The 22,862-nt window shown below is 35.4% G+C and overlaps 1 protein-coding gene across 2 annotated transcripts; it reads right to left on the bottom strand.

Moving 5' to 3' along the window:
• Positions 1 to 21,327, bottom strand: LOC115418891 (EF-hand and coiled-coil domain-containing protein 1-like). 2 transcript variants are annotated; one of them, XM_030133421.1, is made up of 9 exons: positions 20,621 to 21,327; positions 16,289 to 16,709; positions 13,268 to 13,402; positions 9,535 to 9,614; positions 7,132 to 7,273; positions 6,907 to 7,051; positions 4,936 to 5,052; positions 3,988 to 4,057; positions 68 to 368 (listed from the first exon to the last, which is right to left on the bottom strand). In XM_030133421.1, exons 1-9 carry the CDS (start codon positions 21,210 to 21,212, stop codon positions 205 to 207), a joined length of 1,866 nt encoding a protein of 621 aa, XP_029989281.1. In that variant the 5' UTR covers positions 21,213 to 21,327; the 3' UTR covers positions 68 to 204. The 2 variants fall into 2 exon arrangements, with proteins under 2 accessions (XP_029989282.1, XP_029989281.1); XM_030133422.1 differs by lacking the exons at positions 3,988 to 4,057; positions 4,936 to 5,052 and having other exon boundaries at positions 1 to 368.
• Between the last annotated feature and the right edge of the window lie 1,535 nt (positions 21,328 to 22,862).

Here is a 22,862-nt window from a genome sequence, read left to right as displayed (position 1 = left end):
TCACTGCCCATTGTTTAATCATAAATGTTTAATAAATAAAATTAAACTGATACAAAATACAACACCAATACATTATAGAAGCAAATAAAATTAATCCATAAAAATTATATGTTAATTTTTGGTGACGCAGCGAGGGAAATTACAAATGGTGCAAAAAAAAGCGACAGACTGAGACTGAAGGAGAAGTGGGACGTGTTGTGTTTGTTAATATGAGATGAGCAGAGGGTTGGAGTTGCCGGTTTGACGCCCTGCAGGCGGCAGCGTTTCCCTCCTCTCTCCTCCTCCATCGTCTCCTCGATCTGACAGGAGATCAGCGGACGACAGACGAACACACAGAGCGTCGGCCACCTGCAGGACCTGGGACGGACCTGGGGCGGGAAATCCGACACAAGTGAGTCCAAACAACAGCGGGAATGAAATACATGTTCTGACCCTGGAACATTTACATTTACAAATTATCCTCTAAAAAAACATGAACAACTTGAAATTTATTAAGAAAAATAAGTGCGATTTTAATAACATTCTGTCTCAGTTTATCATTTAAAAACGTTCATTACAACTTACAGATGACAGTGGATCTACAAATACATAAAACATTTAATAACAGGCAGAATATTGGTAAAATTACACTTAATTCTCTAGGTTGTTCATATTTGTTCACTTTATTCACATTTTTTGTCAAAGGCTAGTTTGTAAATTTACACATTTTCACGTAATTTCATCTTTTTTACACTAAAACAAAGAGGAGTTGTCAGTATTTGTAAATTATTATGATAATATTTGACTGCTCTGACCCACTTTAGAACAAAGTAGGGCTTTAGTCGGCCCTAAACTAAAATGATTGATTGTTAATATCTTCAGTGTAATTTTTGCATTTCACAAAGTCATCCCATGGGTCGGACGTTTGACACTTCTGTAAAAACCTATAAGTAATAACTCCAAATTTCTATCTTTGTTTTCGTGCAAAACTGTAAAAGTGCAGCATTCTGCCTCAGCTTCTCATTTCCACATGTGCAAAGTGGATCTACAAATACACAAAATATTTATTAACAGGCAGAATACCGGTCAAATGTAGTTAAGTTTTAGTTTAATTTATTTCGAATATGCAACAAAACAAACTAATCCTACTTAGTCTTTAAAAATGAAACAGATTATAAGAAAACAAAACAAACAAAAACAAAAACCTGTACATATACATGAAAACAAAGTATGATTTCATTTGCACGTTCAGAAAGGAGTGGGAGGAAGTAGAACTTATTTAATCCCATTACATTTCAATTTGTTCATGATTGTTTTGATTATTCCCATTTTTGTGTGAATTCAAAAATATAAATATTTTCATCCTGTAATTTTGCTATTTTCACACCTAAACAAACAGAAGAATGTGAAGTTGTCATCATGTATTGAGTTATTCAGTAATTGTGTTCAGTTCTCCTGCTGTTATTTTCCTGGTCTGACCCACTTCAGACTGGACTGGTTGGATCAGGTGTGAGTGGATGCACCTGTGGACCCCCCACAGCTGAGGGGGATCATCCTGAGTGGGTGTGGATATAAGGAGGCTGACAGCCACAGCTCTGGTTGGTTGTGACCTCTGAGGATCTCCTGTGTTTGTAATATACTGATTCTATGACTGGAGTCTAGTTTTGTATCTGTGTCACCTCTCATGTATTGTCAGGTGTTAGTCCAGTGTTTTCCAGCCTTGTTTGTCTCCTGACCCAATTTTAACATCACAAGTTTCTGGTGACCCCAGACATTCAAAACAGAGACTTGTTTTTTTTGGCTAAAATTCATTTGTTTTTGATCGTGTAATAGTTTGCTATACTATGTTGCAAATAATAATTAATTTTAGATGCATTTAGTCTATATAATGTATATTATTGTGGACAGAGGCAGTAAATCCAGGTGTAGATTACTGCACAAAGGGAGAATGTGATTTTCCTTGGTCAGGATCTGTCCAGTCAGTCCAGCTGGGATTTACAAGGAGGACAATTAATACTGAACAAACAAGAACTGAAACTATGAATTATGAAAGAGCTGCAGCATCTGAAACTGACCACAGTGAACATGTGACACAGAAACAGAACCACAGTGCTGCAGTTTCACAACCACAGTTTGTCATGTCTGTTATGGATTGGGATTGTCTCGGTCAACTCACCATGTATTTTTTATTAGTAAGTTTTTTGTTTTTTTTTTATTAATTACTAGAAATTTCAGGCGACCCCATGTGGGATCCTAACCCCAAGGTTGAAAAACACTGTGTTAAGTGTTTGACAATATTTGTAAGTTTATATCTACATAAAGTTTGTTTAAAAGAAAAACCTTCCCATATTGCTTTTAACCTGTTAAACCCTGACCATATTTTCAGGGGAAAACCGCCTAAACAGACAAACCCAAAGTAAATGAAGAATTCCTTCACAATAATAAAGTTCATATGGATGTTCTTGGTGTCTATGGACATTTACAGACCTCACCGAATCTATTCCCATTGTCTAAAATATTGTATCTATTACTCTGCCTGAGTAAACTGGAACAAACTAAAAGAGAAATTGGAATTTTTTTATCCTTGCCTGTTTTTTTTTTTTTCAGCTGGATTGACGATGATATGCATAAATTAACTGTTCATGTCGGAGATTTTTAATAGCGTATATTTCACCCCACAAAGATTAAAAATCATGTTTGAACATTAAAGTTTGCACTAAAATACACTTTTGATGTACTTTTATTAACATTGGGGCAGTGGTTCTTAACCTTGTTGGCGGTACTGAACCCCACCAGTTTCATATGCGCATTCACCGAACCCTTCTTTATTAAAAAATACAATATGATTTTTTTCAAATTCAAGACACCGACATATGTTTTACTGGTGCACAAAATGAACCGTGCATTAACATCACTGTGCTCAAAGAACAAAACCAATACAGTGCATGAACTTACAACAAATTCCATACCTTTTCACAAAGACATGATCTTTTTTAATACTACCACACTGAAATGGTTTTAAGTTTTAACCTTATGTATTCCAATAATGAACTTATTGTATTTATGCTATTTATCATTTTTAACATTTTAACACACACCCATCACCTAATTTCCATCAGGCTACAATAATAATGAATATTTACTGCAAAACAGTGTGACTTCTGCTGTTGTGCATATGTATGTGTAGGCCGTCAGGTCAACCTGGTTTTTGTTTCATCTCGCTCCGAACCTTCCAAACCACGCAATTTTGACATAAAAAAAAAGATAATTGCATGTAGTGTATCAAAAAAAAAGTGCTCTTTATACTCCTTCAGTATTTTTGTGATCGTTGTTTTATTACGGCACTAGCTCGGCTTTAGCGTAATATGATTTCTCCGTCCGCGACGGTGCGTCAGTTGTCACATGATTGTAACTGACCAGTGCGGTGACTGAAAAATGTAAACAAACACTACACATGGCTGCCTCCGTGGTTAACAGGAAGTAGCAAAAGTTATAACAACGATGTGGAAAATACTCAAATAATTCATCGTCAGACGAGTGGAAGAGATTATAAACACTTCCGGATGTGTTGTAGTGCTATAAGCAACAACAATACACCGTGTATACTGGATGTCAATCAGAGAAAGAGTCTCTGAAGCCATTTGTTTACATACACAGACCTAGCCCGACACACACACCTGACTAATGAGTCGAGTGTGTGTCTTGACCTCCGCCGAACCCCTGAGACTGACTCACCGAACCCCTAGGGGTTCGATCGAACCCAGGTTAAGAACCACTGCATTAGGGTCTAAACTTTGAGCAAAAGTTGAAAAAAAACATCCATTGTCCTGATTTATTATATTTTTATAATAGATGAATATTAATAGAATTTTTTCAGCCCACGGGCGGGCTGATAGGGCTAAAGGGGTTAAGGAAATACACTGCGTTCAGCCCCCCCCACCCCCCACCCCTGTCTGTGATGTTTTGACTTATGAGAGAACAGACTCAGATGACGTGAAGCAGACGTACTGTCTCCGCTGCGGCTGCAGACGTCCAGAGTGTCCATCACAATCTTCCCCAAAGCTCGTCTGGAGACGTTCTGCAGACACAGACAATGTGTGAACTCATGGTGTTGAGTTTTAGGACGTTCTGCTCTGGTCCTCCTTAATTCAAGATTTTTTTGGTTAATTTAAGCAAAAAAAATCTGCTAATGGAACAAGTGAAAATTATCTTGGGAAGATTTCTTGAAATAAGATTTTCAAGATCTATTGTCTAAAAATAAGTTGTTTTATCTGACCTACACGTTCCTCTTTAGGTGATTGTCTTCTTTTAAGTGTGATGAGATATTTTGACTAGAAATGAGAAAACTACCCTTGGGTAAATTTTAATTTTTGCAGTGTTCAAGTCATTCCAACAAATGTAGACCATCAAATAGGATGGAAGCAGACCTAAGATATATTTATAGATAAAAGAATACCAGTGATTCAGTCTGCATGTAAAAAGATCTGTCCATCCAACTGGAGTGTATAAAAGTATAGTATTAATATTAACCTCCTGAGACTCAGGAAAGTAAACTTTTTTTTTGCTTGTTTTGTTTTACATTAAATAATTACCTAGCTTGGAAACGGCATGATGCAACAATACATTTTTTTCTCCAAATCAAATTTTATTTATCTAGAGCCAAATCATAACAAAAGTTGTCATGACACTTCACCTATAGAGCTGGTCGAACCCAGACTCCTCAGCCAATTGACAGAAACCCAACAGAATTCTGCAGGGGAATCCTTTTTGTATGGAATGTCCTTTGATGTGGACAGCTGTTTTGTTTTTTGTTTGTTTTTTACAGTAAAAGCTGTGAAACTGGTGTCCCCCACAGAGGACATGAGTGCATTGCTGGGTCTCAGGAGGTTAAAAGGTGGATGTAGTCATGTGGAACACCACTCCACTGGGTGCATGATTGTGTGTTTGTGTGATTACGTTGTTGCGTAGCTGCAGCAGGAGTGTCAGCGCATCGGTGAGTTTCTCCTCGAGTAAAGACAAACGCATCCTCTCCTTCTCCTGCGTCCTCCTGTCAGCCTCCTCCTCCTCAGGCCTCTGGGAAACAGGACGCAAAGATCAATTTAAAGACGCAATTTATAATTTTTAAAACTGTTTGTTATTATTGTTTGTATATTTCTGCTTTTTTTCTTTTCTTTTTCTTTTTTTTTTTTTTTTTTTTTTTTTTTTTACATATTTTGTGAATATTTTATAACTGAATAATTGGCTATAATTCAGATTATTTTATTCTCTAAATATGGAATAAGATGTATTTGTTGTTCTTATTATATTGATAGATGTTAAGTAGAGACAAACATGAAATGGTGGAGAAAAGGGTAGAAACGTGCATATATTAAAATGCTATTGTCACATTTTTTCCAGTTCACACCTCAGCTTGGAAGCTTTGACCACAAACCTCTGAACAGGCCATTTTTGACACGGCTGAAATATGAGAACAACACAGAATTCTAATAGATGCACAAAGACTAGTCAGTCAAAAGAAAGCAAACTGGTTTATATTAACTGTCAAAAGTAAGAAAATTATAGTTTTATTAAACAAAACTAGAAATGTAATTCTCTGCATCTAGAATACTGGATCTTTTCTCCTGTTTTTAATAAACAAGGATTTGTCATTTATTTGTTAGTGAGTCTGCCTGCAGTTCCATGTTATTCCACTGACTGACACTGGGTGGCAGTGTTGTACAGAGACAAGAGGGTAATGAACAAGATCCAATCCAACTTTATTTGTAAAGCACTTTAAAACAACTACAGTGGACCAAAGTGCTGTACAGAAGAATAAATAAAACCAAAATAAAAGACTAAAATGCAAAAATAGATTAAAATAATTAGAACTGCACAAAAAAGAAGTCAGTGCTGTGCAGAAGAATAAATCAAACTTAAATAAAAGAATAAAATGCAAGAATAGATTAAAAGACATAAAAAGCTCTACAATTTAACAACAAAAAAATAAGATCAATAAACCAATACCAAATAAAACCTAAGAATAAAAATAATACTAGTATGTAAGTGGAACTGACTAATACTCCTGCCAAGTCTGGGATTAGTTTAGAATTTAGAGATAATTAAAGATAATTGTAAAGTTGATTAAACTAATTTAACTGTCCTTTTTGGGTAGTTCAAACAAAGGTGAACATTAGTCTTAGCTTTCATCTGATCACAGTTTCTCTGCCAAATTAGGTGAATAATCTTCAAGAAATCAGTTCAAATCTTTAAATAATTCAAACTGGAATTAATTTGAAAAGAATCGGGCGAATAGTCTTGGAGAAATCATTGGACAAGAATCTCAGACGAATTCCTGTTTTATTCTACATACCCAGGAGGAGGTATAAAAATAAATATATGTGATTAAAAAGGACAAAAATCAACTCATGTGTTGACTCTGAATGCAAACATAATTTGACTGGAATTATTTAAATTTATTTCTTGCTTTTTGTTTGCAAATGTGTGTAGTTTGATTTCATGAGTATCGTTTTATTTGCATTAAAATGACGTGGGAACAGATTTTATTTTGTATTCTTACAGGAACACATTTTACAGCTGTAAAACATTTGTCATGTATTTTCTTTTTGCTAAAATTTTAATGACAAGTTGTTTTTTTTTTATTCTAACTTTTAAAAGGAGATCTTGCATTTTCTGCGATATTATTTGTATCCCTTGTGCTTGTTTTCTCACCATTTTGTCGTCTTATTGAATTTCGATTTTGCACTATGTATTCAAACAGCTGGACAATAACCTGCATTGAATCCTTCAGCGTAACGAACGATAGACCTGTGTATTTTCTGGACGGACTGAAACATCATTTTTCATTTTTCATCTTATGTGTGTCTGCTTTAAAAGTCCAGTTTGCCCGTTAACCTCTAAACCTTCACCAGGTCTTCATCGTAGTCCCACCTTGTCTTTTCCTGCGCCCCTGTTGGCCTCCTGCTCTGCTTTCGGACCCTTCCAGCGCCCCCTGCTGTCCTTGGAGGTGCTCAGGAGCTCTTTCTCATGTGGTTGCTTCTCAGATGGAAGGTGTTTGACCCCGTGGCTCTGACATCTGCAGGCAGAGCAGGTTCATATGCACCGTGAAAAACAGCCTGTGCTGGTACGTTGTGTTTGCGGACGACGTTTCCTCACCCTTTACCACAGCTGTGCACTGGGTGACTGAGCTTCTTCACCTCCAGCAGACCCCCCCCTCCTTCCTCCCTCAGCCCCCGCTCCTCCTCCTCTTCGTCGGAGGCAGCTCGGCCCTCCACCGCCCTCTGCAGACACTCTGCATCTGGAAACAAACACCACTGAATTTAACCCAGAAAGACCCAGGGCTACACTGTAAAAAAAAATCTGTAATTTAACAGAATTTTCACTGTTTGTCGTACAGATTTTTTCTGTATTTTTAAGATACAGGAAAATATCAATAAATGACAAAAATAGACTGTGATTTTACATGTCAAATGGAAAATAACACGAAAAAACTAACTGTGAATAACCTTAAAATTTTTTAAAAGAATTTTTTTTTTCTTTTTTCACAGAAAAATACAGTTCAAATACATTTGCAAATGTATCATAATTTCACAAATACTTATTTTCTATTCATGAGATTAAACTGTTAATTTAAAGTTTAATACTGTAAAAAGTAAAAATAAAACCAGATAAAATTACTGACAATGAACTGTAACAGAAGTATTTGTTCTGTCAGTTGAACCAGACTTGTTTATTTGACAAATATCTTGTGTAATTACAGGAGGTTTCACAACAAAAATGTTGAATAAATGTATTTTTGTGAATGTATAACATGTATAAGCACTGATAAACTGTCCAAATACAGTTTTTATCAGTGGATTGGACAACTGAGTCTCACTGAAAATTATATATATATATATATATATATATATATATATATATATATATATATATATATAAAGGGAATTGGATTGTTTTAATACATGAAAATATTCTTTATTAAACATTAAAAAGCAAAAAAAAAAAAGCAAAATCTCATGTAAAGTTAGGGCAAAAAACTATATTTTAATTATGGAAAATTACCATATTTTTATGAGATGGTTATTTCCTGTTATTTTACAATATTTTTATGTTTATGTTTATGCATTTGGCAGATGCTTTTTTCCAAAGCGACTTTTTCCGGCACCCCTGCTGCCGGAATATTACTGTTTTTTTACGTTTTTTTTTTTTTTTTTTTTTTTTACAGTGTACTTTTAGGGCAGTTCCCAGATGAATTTTTCTCTCGATTTTTAACCTTTCTAAAGTGATTAATCAGCATTTTAAGATAAGATATTCCTTTATTAATCCTACAATGGGAAATTCCAGAATTATAGCAGCAAGAGTGGAGCACAAACAAAACACAGGAACAAAAAAGAGCAAAATCAAAAATAAAGACAAATCAAAAAAGCTATAAATACTATTTACAGCTTATTATTATATTATCCTCTGTATTTTGCATTTTATCAGTATGAATCAGGAATTTTCCCGTATTTAATCTCACTGATCATGAAGATGTTCATAAACTAACTAGTAAATAAACTAGATAAACTACTTTAATTGAGTTTAACCCATAAAGACCCTGTGCTACGTATGTGGCAGTTTCAAATTTATTTTTTTTTTCTCTATATTTAACTTAAGTGATTTATCACTATTTACTATAATATTATCCTCTGAATTTTGTGTTTTTACAGTAAAAATCTGGTATTTTCCTATGTTTAATTCACTGATCATGTTCATAAAACATCAGATTAAAGTTTAAAGTTATTACATAAAAAACAGAGAAACTGAAGAAAAAGTGACTTTTTCAGGAAAATTTATCATTAATTGAACATAAACCCAGTGTGTCCATCCACTGTCACTGATCCAACTCCATGGGTTTTACTGGTGAGTAAATGTTGTAAAAGATGACGGTGTTTCCATGGTAACTACGGAGCCTCTGAATGTCCAAATATGGTCATATCTGATGACCATGAAAAGATGACGAACTGTATTTTACACCAATTATTTACATGTATTGATAGGATTAATGGAATTATTTACTTATTAATTATTAGATCTTAACAGTTGTAACCTTCAAAATTGCCCTATGTATCTTTTTTTTTTTTTTTTTTTAATCAAAAATGATCTATACATTCGTAAATCCATGCTGGCCTCATTCCATCGTTTAACTCCAACAGCAGATGTGTATCTTTTAGTCTCTTTTCTATCTTTTTGTAGAACAAATTTACAAACATCTTGCAAATCATATTTAGTCTCATGTGTTGAGAAGAACCGTTGTACACAGACAGGGAGTAACTTCAATTTTGCTTTATACGCTATTTTTTCATAGTGGTTTATACTTTGTTTTTAAAAAATAATAGAGATTTAACAAAGATTAAATTTTTATTTCCGTGAAAAAAATCATTTTGCTTCCATTAAAATAAGTTTTCACTAACAATAATAACTTTGGACATACGCTATTAGAAAAAAATGTGAAAAATGTACTAATAAAAGCTGATATTTTCCCCTTTAAAACACACTGTGTCTGATTTTATCACTCACCTGTCTTGCTGCCGGCGTCTTCTGCTTCCACCGGGTAAGAAGGTTCATGAGTGGGGTCAGGGATGCAGCTGCAGCAGGATCTGAGGGTGAAAGTAAAGATCTGTGGGTAAAAGAATCTGAGGGTGAAAGTAAAGATCTGTGGGTAAAAGAATCTGAGGGTGAAAGTAAATTTCACACTTCAAATACTGCAAAAACATACAGTTCACAGTCGTGGAAAAAATTATGAGACCACCCCTCGTTGTTTGTCCAAATTTTTATTTATAGTTTAAGTAATATCCACTGAAATTCATTCAAATCTTTAATTATCGACTCTTCCTTATTGATTCGCAAATGATTTTACAGTTAATATTTCCAAATGCTGTAAAACTATTGCAGTTTACCGCAGTTTTTTTTCTACACGCAGACAAAAAATTCTTCGCCCACCCCTTGTTTTCTTCATTTTCTTGTTCATTTTAATGTCTGGTCCAACTAAAGGTCCATTTGTTTGGACAAATATAAGACTGGTCAACAACAAACTTATTGTTTCAGTTTTTTGAGCTGATTTAAGATAATTTTGGTGTGCTGAATCCAAAAATCACATTCATTTTGCTCAATCAGGTCAACTTTCTGAACTATGCTACATATTGGCTTTTGAACATTTTTGCTTACATTTATGGGCATTTTCACATCATATGATACAAAATTCTTTCATATTTCTTGCAATAAACAAGTTCTGAAGATTTTACTTTTGCCAATTAATGATTCATGTTTTTTTTAATATTACAGGTGAATGAAATGGCTTCGACTAGAAGATCTTGCAAAAATAAGCCTAACGTATTCTGCTACATCTGCGCTGAATACACCATTGTACCTAACAGGAATCAAGTCACAAGCTTCATAAAGTGTGCTTACCAATCTTGTTTTGGTATTAATTATTATATTTTGTGAGAAGATAAAATTTTTCAAAATCAAATTAGCAAAAAAAACCTGACCTGATTGAGAAAAACAGATGTCATTGTTGGATTTAGCGGTGCAAAATGGTCCGAATTCAGTTGAAAAAACGTAGACAAGTTGCAAAAAACATTTTTTTTGTAACCCAGTGTAATGATACCAAGAAAAATAGCTCATAGTAGTTGAATTTCAGAGCTGATATCTATCTATTTAACATGTTTTCTTGATGAAAACCAAAATCTCTTCAGTTCTTCCATCAGTATCTGTGTCATTGTACTGACAAAAACAGTGCTTTTATTCATTCCATGTTTTCTTTTCTGTCTGTTTTTAGTCACATGACACACAGGAGTTAGGACTGGATTGCAGAACCATTGTTTTGGATGACGTTTGATGGTCTAATAAGTTTTTATGCAACTGTATTTCCAGTACTGCACAGAAAAGACCAACATTATGTTAGTTTAGTAAAACTCTAATGACCGCACATATGCATTTACATCCAATCTGATAGATGTGATGTATGAACAGCAGGAAAAACTCAAGTTTCAGGGTAAAAACTGCTTCTCATATTAATCACTGCAGTATTTATTCTATGGAATGAGCTGAAGTATTTGCAGAGTTAAATCCAGGTGGGACTGTGGTGTTTTTGACCAGGCTGTGAACTCAGCTCCGACCTAATGACCACGTAAGTAGGACTGTAAATATTTACAGAGCAGGTGAAATTAGGTCAGGCTCTAATCTGAGCCGTCAAGATTCGGGTTGATTGGTAGCACATCAGTGTTGTTTTTATTTTATGTGTGTGAGTGTGTGTGTGTGTATGTGTGTGAACAGCCAGGATGTCCGTTCATGTTTGGACCAAGGTAATTATCGTTAACGAAAACTAACGAAATGACAAAAACTAGAATTGTAAAAACATCTTCATTAACTGAAATACATAAAAACTGTAATTAAAAGAAAAAAAAACGATAACTAACTGAAACTGTATTGTGTGTTTACAAAACGACATTAAAGCTACCTAAGTGTCAGTGCATTAGGTCTGAAAACGTGTCTGTATATGGTCTTCTATAGATTCTAAAGACATTGTGTTAAATGTGTCAGTCCTAGTGGTTTTTCTAATCCACACACGTGGGTTTTTCATCAATCTCAGTCTCACTCCAGGTTTTGCATGTAACCCATCGTGTCCACTGGTGTTACATGCAGAACCTGCCCATTTAAACACAAAATAATTGCGAATGATTTTGCAACAGCGGCCATTTTTGTGAAACACTCTGCGTTGAATAATTAGTTCAATTCCCGAAATGCACCTGTGAGAGAATAAAATTATTTTTTTTAAAAAAGCATGTAATTTTCGTGTCCTTTTTGACCATGTTACATGCAGATTTTTGTATTAAATATAATATAAAACAATATGAAAATGTGTTTTATCTGAAAAATTGTCTCTCTTTTATCTCAGTAAGTCTAAGATTGTTATGATTCTTGATATTTGTATTCTTACGTATGTTTTGCGACTTTGCATATTTGTTAAATTTCATTGCATGTTCGGAATAAATCACTAAAATCACAAATCACAAAAATATAGATCCAAAGTACTTCCAAACTTGCTTCATAACATTAGTCTACATCTGGTTTGAATTTTCAGCCCCATGTCCTGTTGTTTAGGACCAGTTTGATAGGAGCACATATATGAGAAGCAAAAACAACTCACTGGTCAACAACACATTTATTGTTTCAGTTTTTTGAGCTGATTTAAGATAATTTTGGTGCTGAATCCAAAAATCACATTCATTTTGCTCAATCAGGTCAACTTTCTGAACTATGCTACATATTGGCTTTTGAACATTTTTGCTTACATTTATGGGCATTTTCACATCATATGATACAAAATTCTTTCATATTTCTTGCAATAAACGAGTTCTGAAGAGTTTACTTTTGCCAATTTATGATTAATGTTTTTTTTAATATTACAGGTGAATGAAATGGCTTCGACTAGAAGATCTTGCAAAAATAAGCCTGACGTATTCTGCTACATCTGCGGCGAATACACCATTGTACCTAACAGGAATCCTGTTAGAAAATGATTTAGTTTCTCTTAAAACCTATTTTGGGTGAGAACTATATAAAAAATCAACTGATAAAATCACAAAAATGTAATCAATTTTGTGAGAAGATCAAATTTTTCAAAATCAAATTAGCAAAAAAACCTGACCTGACTGAGAAAAACAGATGTCATTTTTGGATTTAGCGGTGCAAAATGGTCCGAATTCAGTTGAAAAAACCCAGACAACTTGCAAAAAACATTTTTTTGTAACCCAGTGTAATGATAAATAATTGTGAAGAGCTGACAGAGTTCAGTCATAATTCCTGCTTTTTATTACACACATGTCATTTCCCATTAGACGCAGTCGTCTGATCTGCTGTTGAAATGAACATACTTTAATATTAGTGGTCACGTTTCACATCTCGTGGTCACATTTGTCACATTTGTTCTTTCATGTGATGTGCGAGTCAAATAACTGAACTATTAATACGCAGCGTGTGCAAATGGAAGGAATCTGAGAACAATCTGTTTACTGTCAGCGTTAGAAAGAGCGTCTTTGTTCAACATTAAAACAGCAGCTAAGTGCGTTCATCCATTATTACGTATAGTTTGTAACTTAACCTGAGAGCTGCAGTGCATTGAATTACAAATGAGCAGCGCACACAGGCAAATGTTGTGTGAATGCTTGAACAGACACACCCATGGACTTCCCCTGATTCAGTCCAAACCACAGTTGTATAAGACCTGGACCTGGACCTGGACTTGTACCTGTACTGGAGCAGCTCTGACTCCAGCTGGTTGATCCTGGACTGGAGCTGGGGTACCGCCTGGGCCTGTTCCTGGATCATCCGGACCCTCTGGAGCCCCAAACTCAGAGCCTCCCTGGCCTCCTCCGCCCGCCTCCTGATCGACATCAACAAGGGTTAGCATCAAGTCATCCAAGCCTGCCTTCCACGATGCAAAGCTGGACGAATAAATTACATAACAGCGCTGTGTGTGCACCTGGAGTCGATGCTCAGGGCCAGTTTTAACCCGTTAAGACCCAGTGTTACTTATGTGGCAATTCCAAGATAGTTTTTTTCTCTAAACATGGTATTTGAAATCTATCTGATGGGACATTTTAGAGACAATTTGACAGATTAGTGTTGTTAATGACCCACATTTTTACTTTTAAATTAATTTTTGCTTTAATTGGACCATAAGGGATTATCCAAAACAAGGAGCTACTTTATATTGAATTTAACAGGTGGAAAATCTCCTGATCGATCAGCTGTTTGTTGTGTCTTCCTACATATTCTGGTAACCCTTTCATGCATACTGGTCACTGCAGTGGACAGTTATTCTACAGCTGTTCTCTTGTATATTCGTGGATTTTTTATTTTTTATTTTTTTTACTTATTTTTTCAAACATATCTTTATTAAACTTTTAAGACACTACATATCTTTTCTGACATGAATTGGTAACATTATGTAGATCTCTCCTGAGCAAAAAACCCAGAATCACAACTCCTCCCCAGTTTTCACACAATTTATCAGTAAATACATGTTTCTGTGCATCAAAAATTAAACGTGTGGTGTCCAGCTGAGTGGACATTTTTGCAACTTCATGAAAAATAGGTTTATAAGAATTTTTTTTTTTTTCATTATTATTTTTTTTTATTTTTATTTTTTTTTAAATTATTTTTATTTTATTTATTTATTTTTTAAATTTATTTTTCAGAAGAAAATTTTCAAATGCATTGTTTTTTTCATGCCTAAAGAGGAATAAAAACACTCAGGAAAAAATTTTGATTAAGGTTCTCATAATTCGTGCATGAAAGGGTTAAAAACACGACTGATACGAAATAGTCTGGTTTGTTTGTTAACACTTTAGCAGCAAAACTATTGGTTGAATTCATACCAAACTGGGTTTATAGATTTCCAGTGACTCAGACGAGATGTGGTTACATTTTGGGAAAAGTAGGTCAAAGTTAAAATTTTTTAGGAATTTTTCAAATCCCCCCCCCACCACCCATTTACTTAAAATGGCCAAAATTTGTCTATGCTGTCTAAGTCTATGTTGACATCAGCACATGCACATGTAACATAGTTATTATAGTACTTTTAAATCCTGATAAACTGGGAGGTAGCGCCCCCTTGTGGTGCAGGATGTTTGTTAAGTATAAGTTTATTGATTTGAATAATAATGTTATTTTTGTAATTATTCTGATTATTCTTTTAATTTAAGTGTGTTATCTGGCATTGTTTTAGTCGTAGTCCTGTGTTGTGTTTGGTCCTCCACCCTCTTCTTCATTGGTTTATGTCCGGTCTTCTTCATCTACTTCCAGGGGTACCCCAATATAAAGTCGGGGTCCTCCCCTTCCTCTTCCCTTTTGTAATGTGTCGTTACGGGAAGAGGTAGGTCATTTGTTTTTATCTATTGTCATCGTGCATTATTAAGTGATTTTCTGTTCCTTTTTGGCATTTAACTGGATCTATGTTGTTGTCTGTGTGGTGTTCCAGTGGATTGTGTGCCAGTACTGATTGACTGTGCATGTGTTTGACGGGTGAATGGAGTACGAGTGTTGAGAACATGCTAACCGCTGTCTTCTCATTATAGTTTTGGGCTGGACTGTAGTCGGACTGACTGTATTTTAATTTACATGTTCTCAGGAAATAAACGGAGTGCGAGTGTCCATTACTCCTCCAGTCTCAACGTTGTGTCCTGTGGGTCCATCTTGCATCACAACACAAAGAAACACAACGCAGAGAAAATACCAGCGGTCACACATAGACATGATGACATCAGCTGGATCGATGCCAAAATAAGATACAGCAGTGTTTCTCAAAAAGTGGGGTGGGCCCTCCCGGGGGGGCGCGAAGGGTTGCTGGGGGGCATGGAATCATTCCTAGGTGTTTATTTTTTCTTCAGGTTAGAACATGTAGCAGGTGGAACTAATGTTTTAGCGTTGGAGCATTCTGGACTCATTTTAGGGACGTACAACAAACAAATCTACTGCCATGGTGATCTGTCACTAGACTGGACCAAGAGTTTAGGTTTGGAGAGTGGACAAGGACTGGACTGGAAAAGAAAAATGTGCAATGTTTCTGGTTTTGCACAGGTTGTACAGTTTGCACTTTTATGTTCTGAGATGTGCAACATAAACGGGCTCACTGCAGCCACTGATATTGTTAAAATGTTCATCTTTGTTATCAAAATGTGTTTGTTGTTCTACAAAAAAAATGTACCTTATTGTCATAGTTGTAAGATAATTACACATTTTCTATTTTAAATTGGAAAAATGATGTCTCAGGGAGCAGTCTTGTTGAGTTCATTTATATTGTTCAATCAAAAATCTACGTTATTTTTAATTTGCACAACAAATTATTCAAGGAAAAGCAAAAAGTATTTTTACAATATTGATGTTTCTTTCAATAAAAGTAATAATTGCACCACAGGTACAATGTTGTTGGGGTTGAGGGGGGGCTTGGAGATTTTTCATGCTCCAAAGGGGGGCCCGACAGAAAAAGACTGAGAACCACTGAGATACAGTCTGTGTGAGGGGCGGCGTTTGTTGTGCCTGGAACCACTTGTTTGCATTTTTGTGATTTTTCTCAAGTTTTCTGAAGAATACTCATCAAAATTTAGATGTGAGGTGAATTCGTGGTAGATTTCTGTAAATTTGAATCTCCAGGATCAAAAATTAACTTTGTGGCTCGAGTTGAAGAAGTTTGGGAACCCCTTCCATTGACCAAAGAACATCCAACATCATCGTAAACCCTGGACCACCACGGGACCCTCAGTCCAACCTGATCTGTGCGTTCTCCTTCCTCAGCGCAGACTCGATGCCTTGCAGTTTGCGGACTTCACGGTACGCCCAGCGAAGCTCCTCCTCCAGACGTTCATTGAACTTCATGGCCTCCTCCAGCTGACCGTCACGGGAGGAGCGGATCAGCTTCAGCTCCCGGAGGAGGGGGTCCCTGATGTCCCGCCTCCTGGCCGCCCTCCTGGCCGCCTCTCCAGCAGCTCCTTTAATCCTGTGAGTGGGGACCAGTTTCCCCTGGATGAAGGTGATGGATGTAGCAGGAGACGAAGCTTTGGAGCTCAGACTGGAAGGAGGATGGAGGCTACGAGCTCTTTCCCTTCGCAGAGCCACCTCCAGGGCCAAACAACGGGCGTCACTGCCCTGAAGAGCAGAGCGGAGGTCCTCCACCAGCTCCCTGAGAGCCTCTGGACAAGACAGGACAGCTGATGTTAGCCGTTAGCTCTGAGATGAACTGTCAAACCCAGACACTGCACATGTTAAATATGAATGGATGAATTTAGTTCAATATTGGGTAACGCTTTATATTTATGTACCTGTAATGATTTAATAGTAATAAACCATTATAACTCCCTAAAATATGCACATTGTTGATATTATTTCATAGAATATAATGACCTTGAACTATTTTTGTGATCACTTTCAAACTCCTTTTTGTAGTGATTTAAAACTTATGAATTATCACCATTTCATATAATATTATTCTCTGCATTTAGGATTTTTCAGCGAAAATCAGGTATTTTCCTATATTTAATATTTCACTAGATCCATGTTTTTCAACCTTGGGGTCGTGACCCCCTGTGGGGTCGTCTGGAATTAAAATGGGGTCGCCTGAAATTTCTAGTATTTGATAAAAAAAAAAAAATTCTAATAAAAATATTTTTAATAATTCAATATACATTTCATTATAGTTAAAACACAACACACTTTTCCTAATAAAAATCAAGTCCAAATAAACTGCAGGTTATAATATCTGAGAGGGCAAATCCTGACTGATCCGATCATGTGACTGCATGCTCATAGTTTCAGTTCTTGTTTGTTCAGTATTAATTGTCCTCCTTGTAAATCACAGCTGGACTGACTGGACAGATCCTGACCAAGGAAAATCAAATTCTCCTTTTGTGCAGTAATCTACACCTGGATTTACTGCCTCTGTTCATAATAATATACATTATATAGACTAAATGTGTCTAAAATTAACATTTATTTGCAACATAGTATAGCAAACTATTACATGATCAAAAACAAATAAATTTTTTGCAAAAAAAAAAAAAAGTCTACATTTTGAATGTCTGGGGTCATCAGAAATGTGTGATGTTATGAGCCAAAAAAGGCTGGGAACCACAAGACTAGATGTTCACAAAAAGTGTAAATTCAAAGGTTATTAAATCCAAATGGGGAAAACTGGAGAAAATGTGTTTTTGAGCAAAATATATCATCATTTCACATCATAATCCATTTATGTTCAGTTAATAAGTGGTTGTAGATGATTGTTTTTGTTAAACTCCGTGGCTTTTACTGGTGAATCAATGTTGTAGAAGATGACGGTGTTTCCATGGTAACTACAGAGCCTCTGAACGTCCAAATGGGTCATATCTGATGACCATGAAAAGATGAAGAACTGTATTTTACACCAATGTATTGATAGGATTAATGATCAACAATTATTACATATTTTACACTGCCTGACTCTTGCTCTATCAAAACACCCTGGTCTCTTTCGTCTCTCTTAATTTTTTTTTTTTTTGTTTTTTACATTTTCGTCTACAACTGAGGCCTGTCCTTTACATTTCACATTGATTTACTGTAATTAAATAAATGAATGAAATGAATTCCCAAATTATATTGTTGCTGTAAATGGGTGACCCAATAAAAACAGCTCCATGACTCTTTTTTGGCCCCAACTCTGAGTTTAGGAAACACTGTACCTGTTATTAACAGTAAGCTGATTTAGTTTGATAAGCTGACTGATTAACATTATTAAATATAACAGGATAAGGCTTTAAGTCCACTGGCCTGGGTCTAAATAAATACAAAACAAATATTCTATCAACACAGAATATATTCAACTCTAAAGGTTTGTATGTTAATTTGTGTAAGTGATTATAAGTGTCTTGTGATTTCAATATAAGCATGTTCATGATGCTAATTATGCTAATTAACATGCACATACTGTTTACAGGAAATACTTAGGAGGACCTTAATATAAATATAGATACAACTCTTGAAACAGAAATGCATAAAGAACTATTACATCAACTCTCAGTGGCTTTAGATCAGATGTGTCAAACTCATTTTAGTTCAGGGGCCACATTCAGCCTAATATGTTCTAAAGTGGGACAGACCAATAAAATAATAGGATAAGAACTTATAAATAATATCAGTTCCAGAGTTTTCTCTATGTTTTTGAAATAAAAAAGTAAAATTTCTTAATGAAAATGTTTACATCGACAAACTATACTTGAACATAACATAAAAAATATATGAACAACCTGAAAATTCTGAAGAAAAATCAGTGCAATTTTAACAATTTTGCAGCATAGTTTATCATTTATACATGTGCATCACAACTTACAGATCCCAGTGGATCTACAAATACACAAAACATTTAATAACAGACAGAATATTATTAAAATTTCAATTACTTCTATCAAGACATTTCAGGCTGTTCTTATTTGTTCAGGTTATTCACATTTTTTGTAAAAGGCTAGTCTGTAAATGCAAACATTTTTGTATAATTTTACTTTGTTTACACTAAAACAAAGAGGAAAAAAAGCTTTTTTCATTATTTATACTGTAGGTTATTATGGTAGTATTTTACTGGTCTTACTCACTTAAGATTGAATTGACCTAAAATGATTTTAACATCCCTGACTGTTAATATCTTCAGTGTAATTTTTTATCTATCTATCTATCTATCTATCTATCTATCTATCTATCTATCTATCTATCTATCTATCTATCTATCTATCTATCTATCTATCTATCTATCTATCTATCTATCTATCTATCTCTTTTTTGTCCATTTTCTTGCCTATTTTGTTCATTTTTAAATTAATTTGGTCTCGTTTTGTTGATGTTTCACTCATTTTGCTGCTTATTTGTTGTCTTTACACATCTTGATGATTATGTTTGTTTATTTTGGTCACTTTTTTTTCTTATTTTGTTAACTTTAATGACTTAATGTAGCACCCCCCCCCCCCCCCCCATTATCTATCTATCTATAGCAACAAAATGTTGATATTACCAATGTGTTCATTGTGCTACTGATTTATGTTCATTTTTCTCCATTTTCTTGCCTTTTTTTTTTATCAGTTTTTATCTCGTCTTGTACATTTTTCATTAACTTGGCTGCTTATTTTTTTGTCTTTACTCATTTTGATTCTTATGTTTGTCCATTTTTGGCAACTTTATTCTTTATTTTGTGAACTTTTTTTGTAATCAATTTTAATCTATCTATCTATCTATCTATCTATCTATCTATCTATCTATCTATCTATCTATCTATCTATCTATCTATCTATCTATCTATCTATCTATCTATGTCTTTTTTTGTCCATTTTCTTGCCTATTTTGTTCATTTTTAAATTAATTTTGTCTCATTTTGTTCATCTTTCACTCATTTTGCTGTTTATTTGTTGTCTTTACACATTTTGATGATTATGTTTGTTCATTTGGTCACATTTTTTTCTTATTTTGTTAACTTTTATTAATTAATCTAGCACCCCCCCCCCCCCCCCCCCCAGTTATCTATCTATAGCATCAAAATGTTAATATTACCAATTTGTTCATTGTGCCACTGATTTGTGTTCATTTTTCTCCATTTTCTTGCCTATTTTGTTCAGTTTTTGTCTCGTTTTGTTCCTTTTTCACTAACTTTACTGCTTTTTTTTTTCTTTACTCATTCTGATGTTTATGTTTGTCCATTTTTGGCAACTTTATTCTTTATTGTGTGAACTTTTTTAATTAGTCATACATTTTTCCTATCTATCTATCTATGTCTGTCTGTCTGTCTGTCTGTCTGTCTGTCTATCCTTTCTTTCTTTCTTTCTTTCTTTCTTTCTTTCTTCCTTCCTTCCTTCCTTCCTTCCTTCCTTCCTTCCTTCCTTCCTTCCTTTCTTTCTTTCTTTCTTTCTTTCTTTCTTTCTTTCTTTCTTTCTTTCTTTCTTCCTTCCTTCCTTCCTTCCTTCCTTCCTTCCTTCCTTTCTTTCTTTCTTTCTTTCTTCCTTCCTTCCTTCCTTCCTTCCTTCCTTCCTTCCTTTCTTCCTTCCTTCCTTCCTTCCTTCCTTCCCTCCTTGGATGCTTTAGTCCACAGTACCTGTCTCTCGCTCCTCTGCAGTCGGACCTTTCTCTGCTCTGGTTCCAGGTCCATTCTGATCCCTGTTCAGATCAAAGCTCACGCACTTTCTCCTCCTGACGCGCGGCCACCGGAGCCGGATGCGCCTCTCCACCAGCTCGGTGTCTTCAGTCAGGGGCAGACGCCAGGCGCACTGTCCGGTGCCTTTACGCGCAGTGCGCACACGGAAGTACCCACAGAGCCTGGAGTGGAAGTCTTTAAAGCCCAGCTGAGAGGGCAGCCCCGAACACACGTCCTCAAACTCCTCATCTTCCTCCAGTTTTTCTCGCTCTTTGTTCCTCCTGTCTCCGGTCAGACCCAGCACGGCGCACAGGGCGGTGAAGTCCGCCGCAGACACCGTGTCGTCCCGGTTTGGGTAGGCCAGGTGGTGGAAGACCTCCTGCAGGTACTGGTCTATTCCAGTGGCCAGAACCACGATTTCGTTCTCCACGCCGGGGTCGGGGCAGTGGTGGTGGGCCAGCGCGCTCCGGAGCCACTCGCTTTTACGCGCGGTTCTCGGTGAGGACCGGACGCACGGCGGAGGCTCCATACCTGCACTGGGGCTTCTGGACATGAACACCAGTAGGATGTCTTTACATAATAAGAAAGACACACCCCAAGTGGCTCCGAGGTACAGAAATTCCCAAGAAACCCCGCATTAGGAGCCTTCCCGGAGCGTCAAGTCAGGATCTGATGCCCCAGGGTGGAGAAAAGAGTCCCTGTCCACGGACTCCACCCTCTGGAGCCACACACACCGACCACATGTGTGTGCGCTCCAGTGTGTTACACCCATAGTAATGCATGAGGAACCCTGAAGAACACCAGAACCCAGCTGTGGCCAGCATGATTAGAACAGATGTTATATTTATTTTCTTTTTTCTACATTTTTTTTATTTGGTAGTGGTTTGTTGTTCTTATTTATCTGTTCTATTCTATTTATTTGTTTATTTTATTTTATTTATATTGTTGTTTTTAATTGTGTGGCTTTTAACTCTTTCATGCATGAATTATGAGAACCTTAATCAAGATTTTTTTTTTGTTCCTGAGTGTTTTTATTCCTCTTTAGGCATGAAAAAAAAAAACAAAAAAAAAACAAAAAAAAAAAAACCATGCCTAAGGAAAATTTTCTTATGAACCTTTTTTTCATGGAGTTCCAAAAATCTCCACTCAGCTGGACACCATGCATTTCATTGCTGAAGCAAAGAAACGTGTATTTACTGATATACCATGTGAAAACTATGAAATAAAAACATTTTGAATGCTTATTCTAGGTCATTCATTTCTCAGACAGGGGTAGTTGTTTGTTTACCTGCTTTACTAGTTTGTCTGATAAATGAATTATCTAAAAAATTATATGTGGAAGACAGTATGAACCTTTAGCAGACATTTTTAATGCTGCTAATCTGAAGTTTTCTCACATTTTAACACTCTAATACCAGTCAGTACTCACTTTATGGTGATAAAAAAAAAAAAAAAAAAAAAAAAGGTGGTTTTTGACCAATTTTTAGGTGGTTTTGGGGTCATTTTGGAGTGATTTATAGGTAGTTTTGAGTCATTTTTAGCTGATTTTAGGGTAATTTTTGGGTGAATTTGGTGATTTTTGAGTAGTAACTTATCATTTCTACATTAAAAAAAAGACAACTTTAAAAAAAAAAAAAAAAACCCAACCTGTTAATTACAGACTTATAACTAATAGTATGAATGTCAGTGTATGGGATGGTGCGTAAGTGTCCACAAACAACAAAACAAACAACAAAATCCATGAATATACAAGAGAACAGCTGGAGAAGAACTGTCCACTGGAGTGACCACTGTGCATGAAAGGGTTAATCTATTCTTGTATTTTATTCTTTTTATTTGGGTTTTATTTATTCTTCTGTATAGCACTATTTTTTTTTTTTTGGTTTGTTTTTTGGTTTGTTTTTGTACAGTTTCTGTGTCTTTAAATCTATTCTGTATTTTATACTTTTATTTTGGTTTGAATTTTTCTTCTGTACAGCACTTTGGTCCACTGCAGTTGTTTTAAAGTGCTTTACAAAGAAAGTTGGATTGGATTGAATTTAGGAGGTTTCATCTGAATTTTTTTTTTTTTTTTTTGTCCATTAAAATACCCATAACCATAACCGTGACCAAAACCATCTACTAATGTAAACTGTTTAATACCTGTTGTTCCATTAATCCTATCAATACATGTAAATAATTGGTGTAAAATACAGTTCTTCAT

Source organism: Sphaeramia orbicularis, chromosome 5 (assembly GCF_902148855.1).
Source record: "Sphaeramia orbicularis chromosome 5, fSphaOr1.1, whole genome shotgun sequence".
Taxonomy (NCBI): Eukaryota; Metazoa; Chordata; class Actinopteri; order Kurtiformes; family Apogonidae; genus Sphaeramia; species Sphaeramia orbicularis.
Note: the sequence above shows the minus strand (reverse complement) of the source record. Positions and strands in the feature narration are given on the sequence as shown.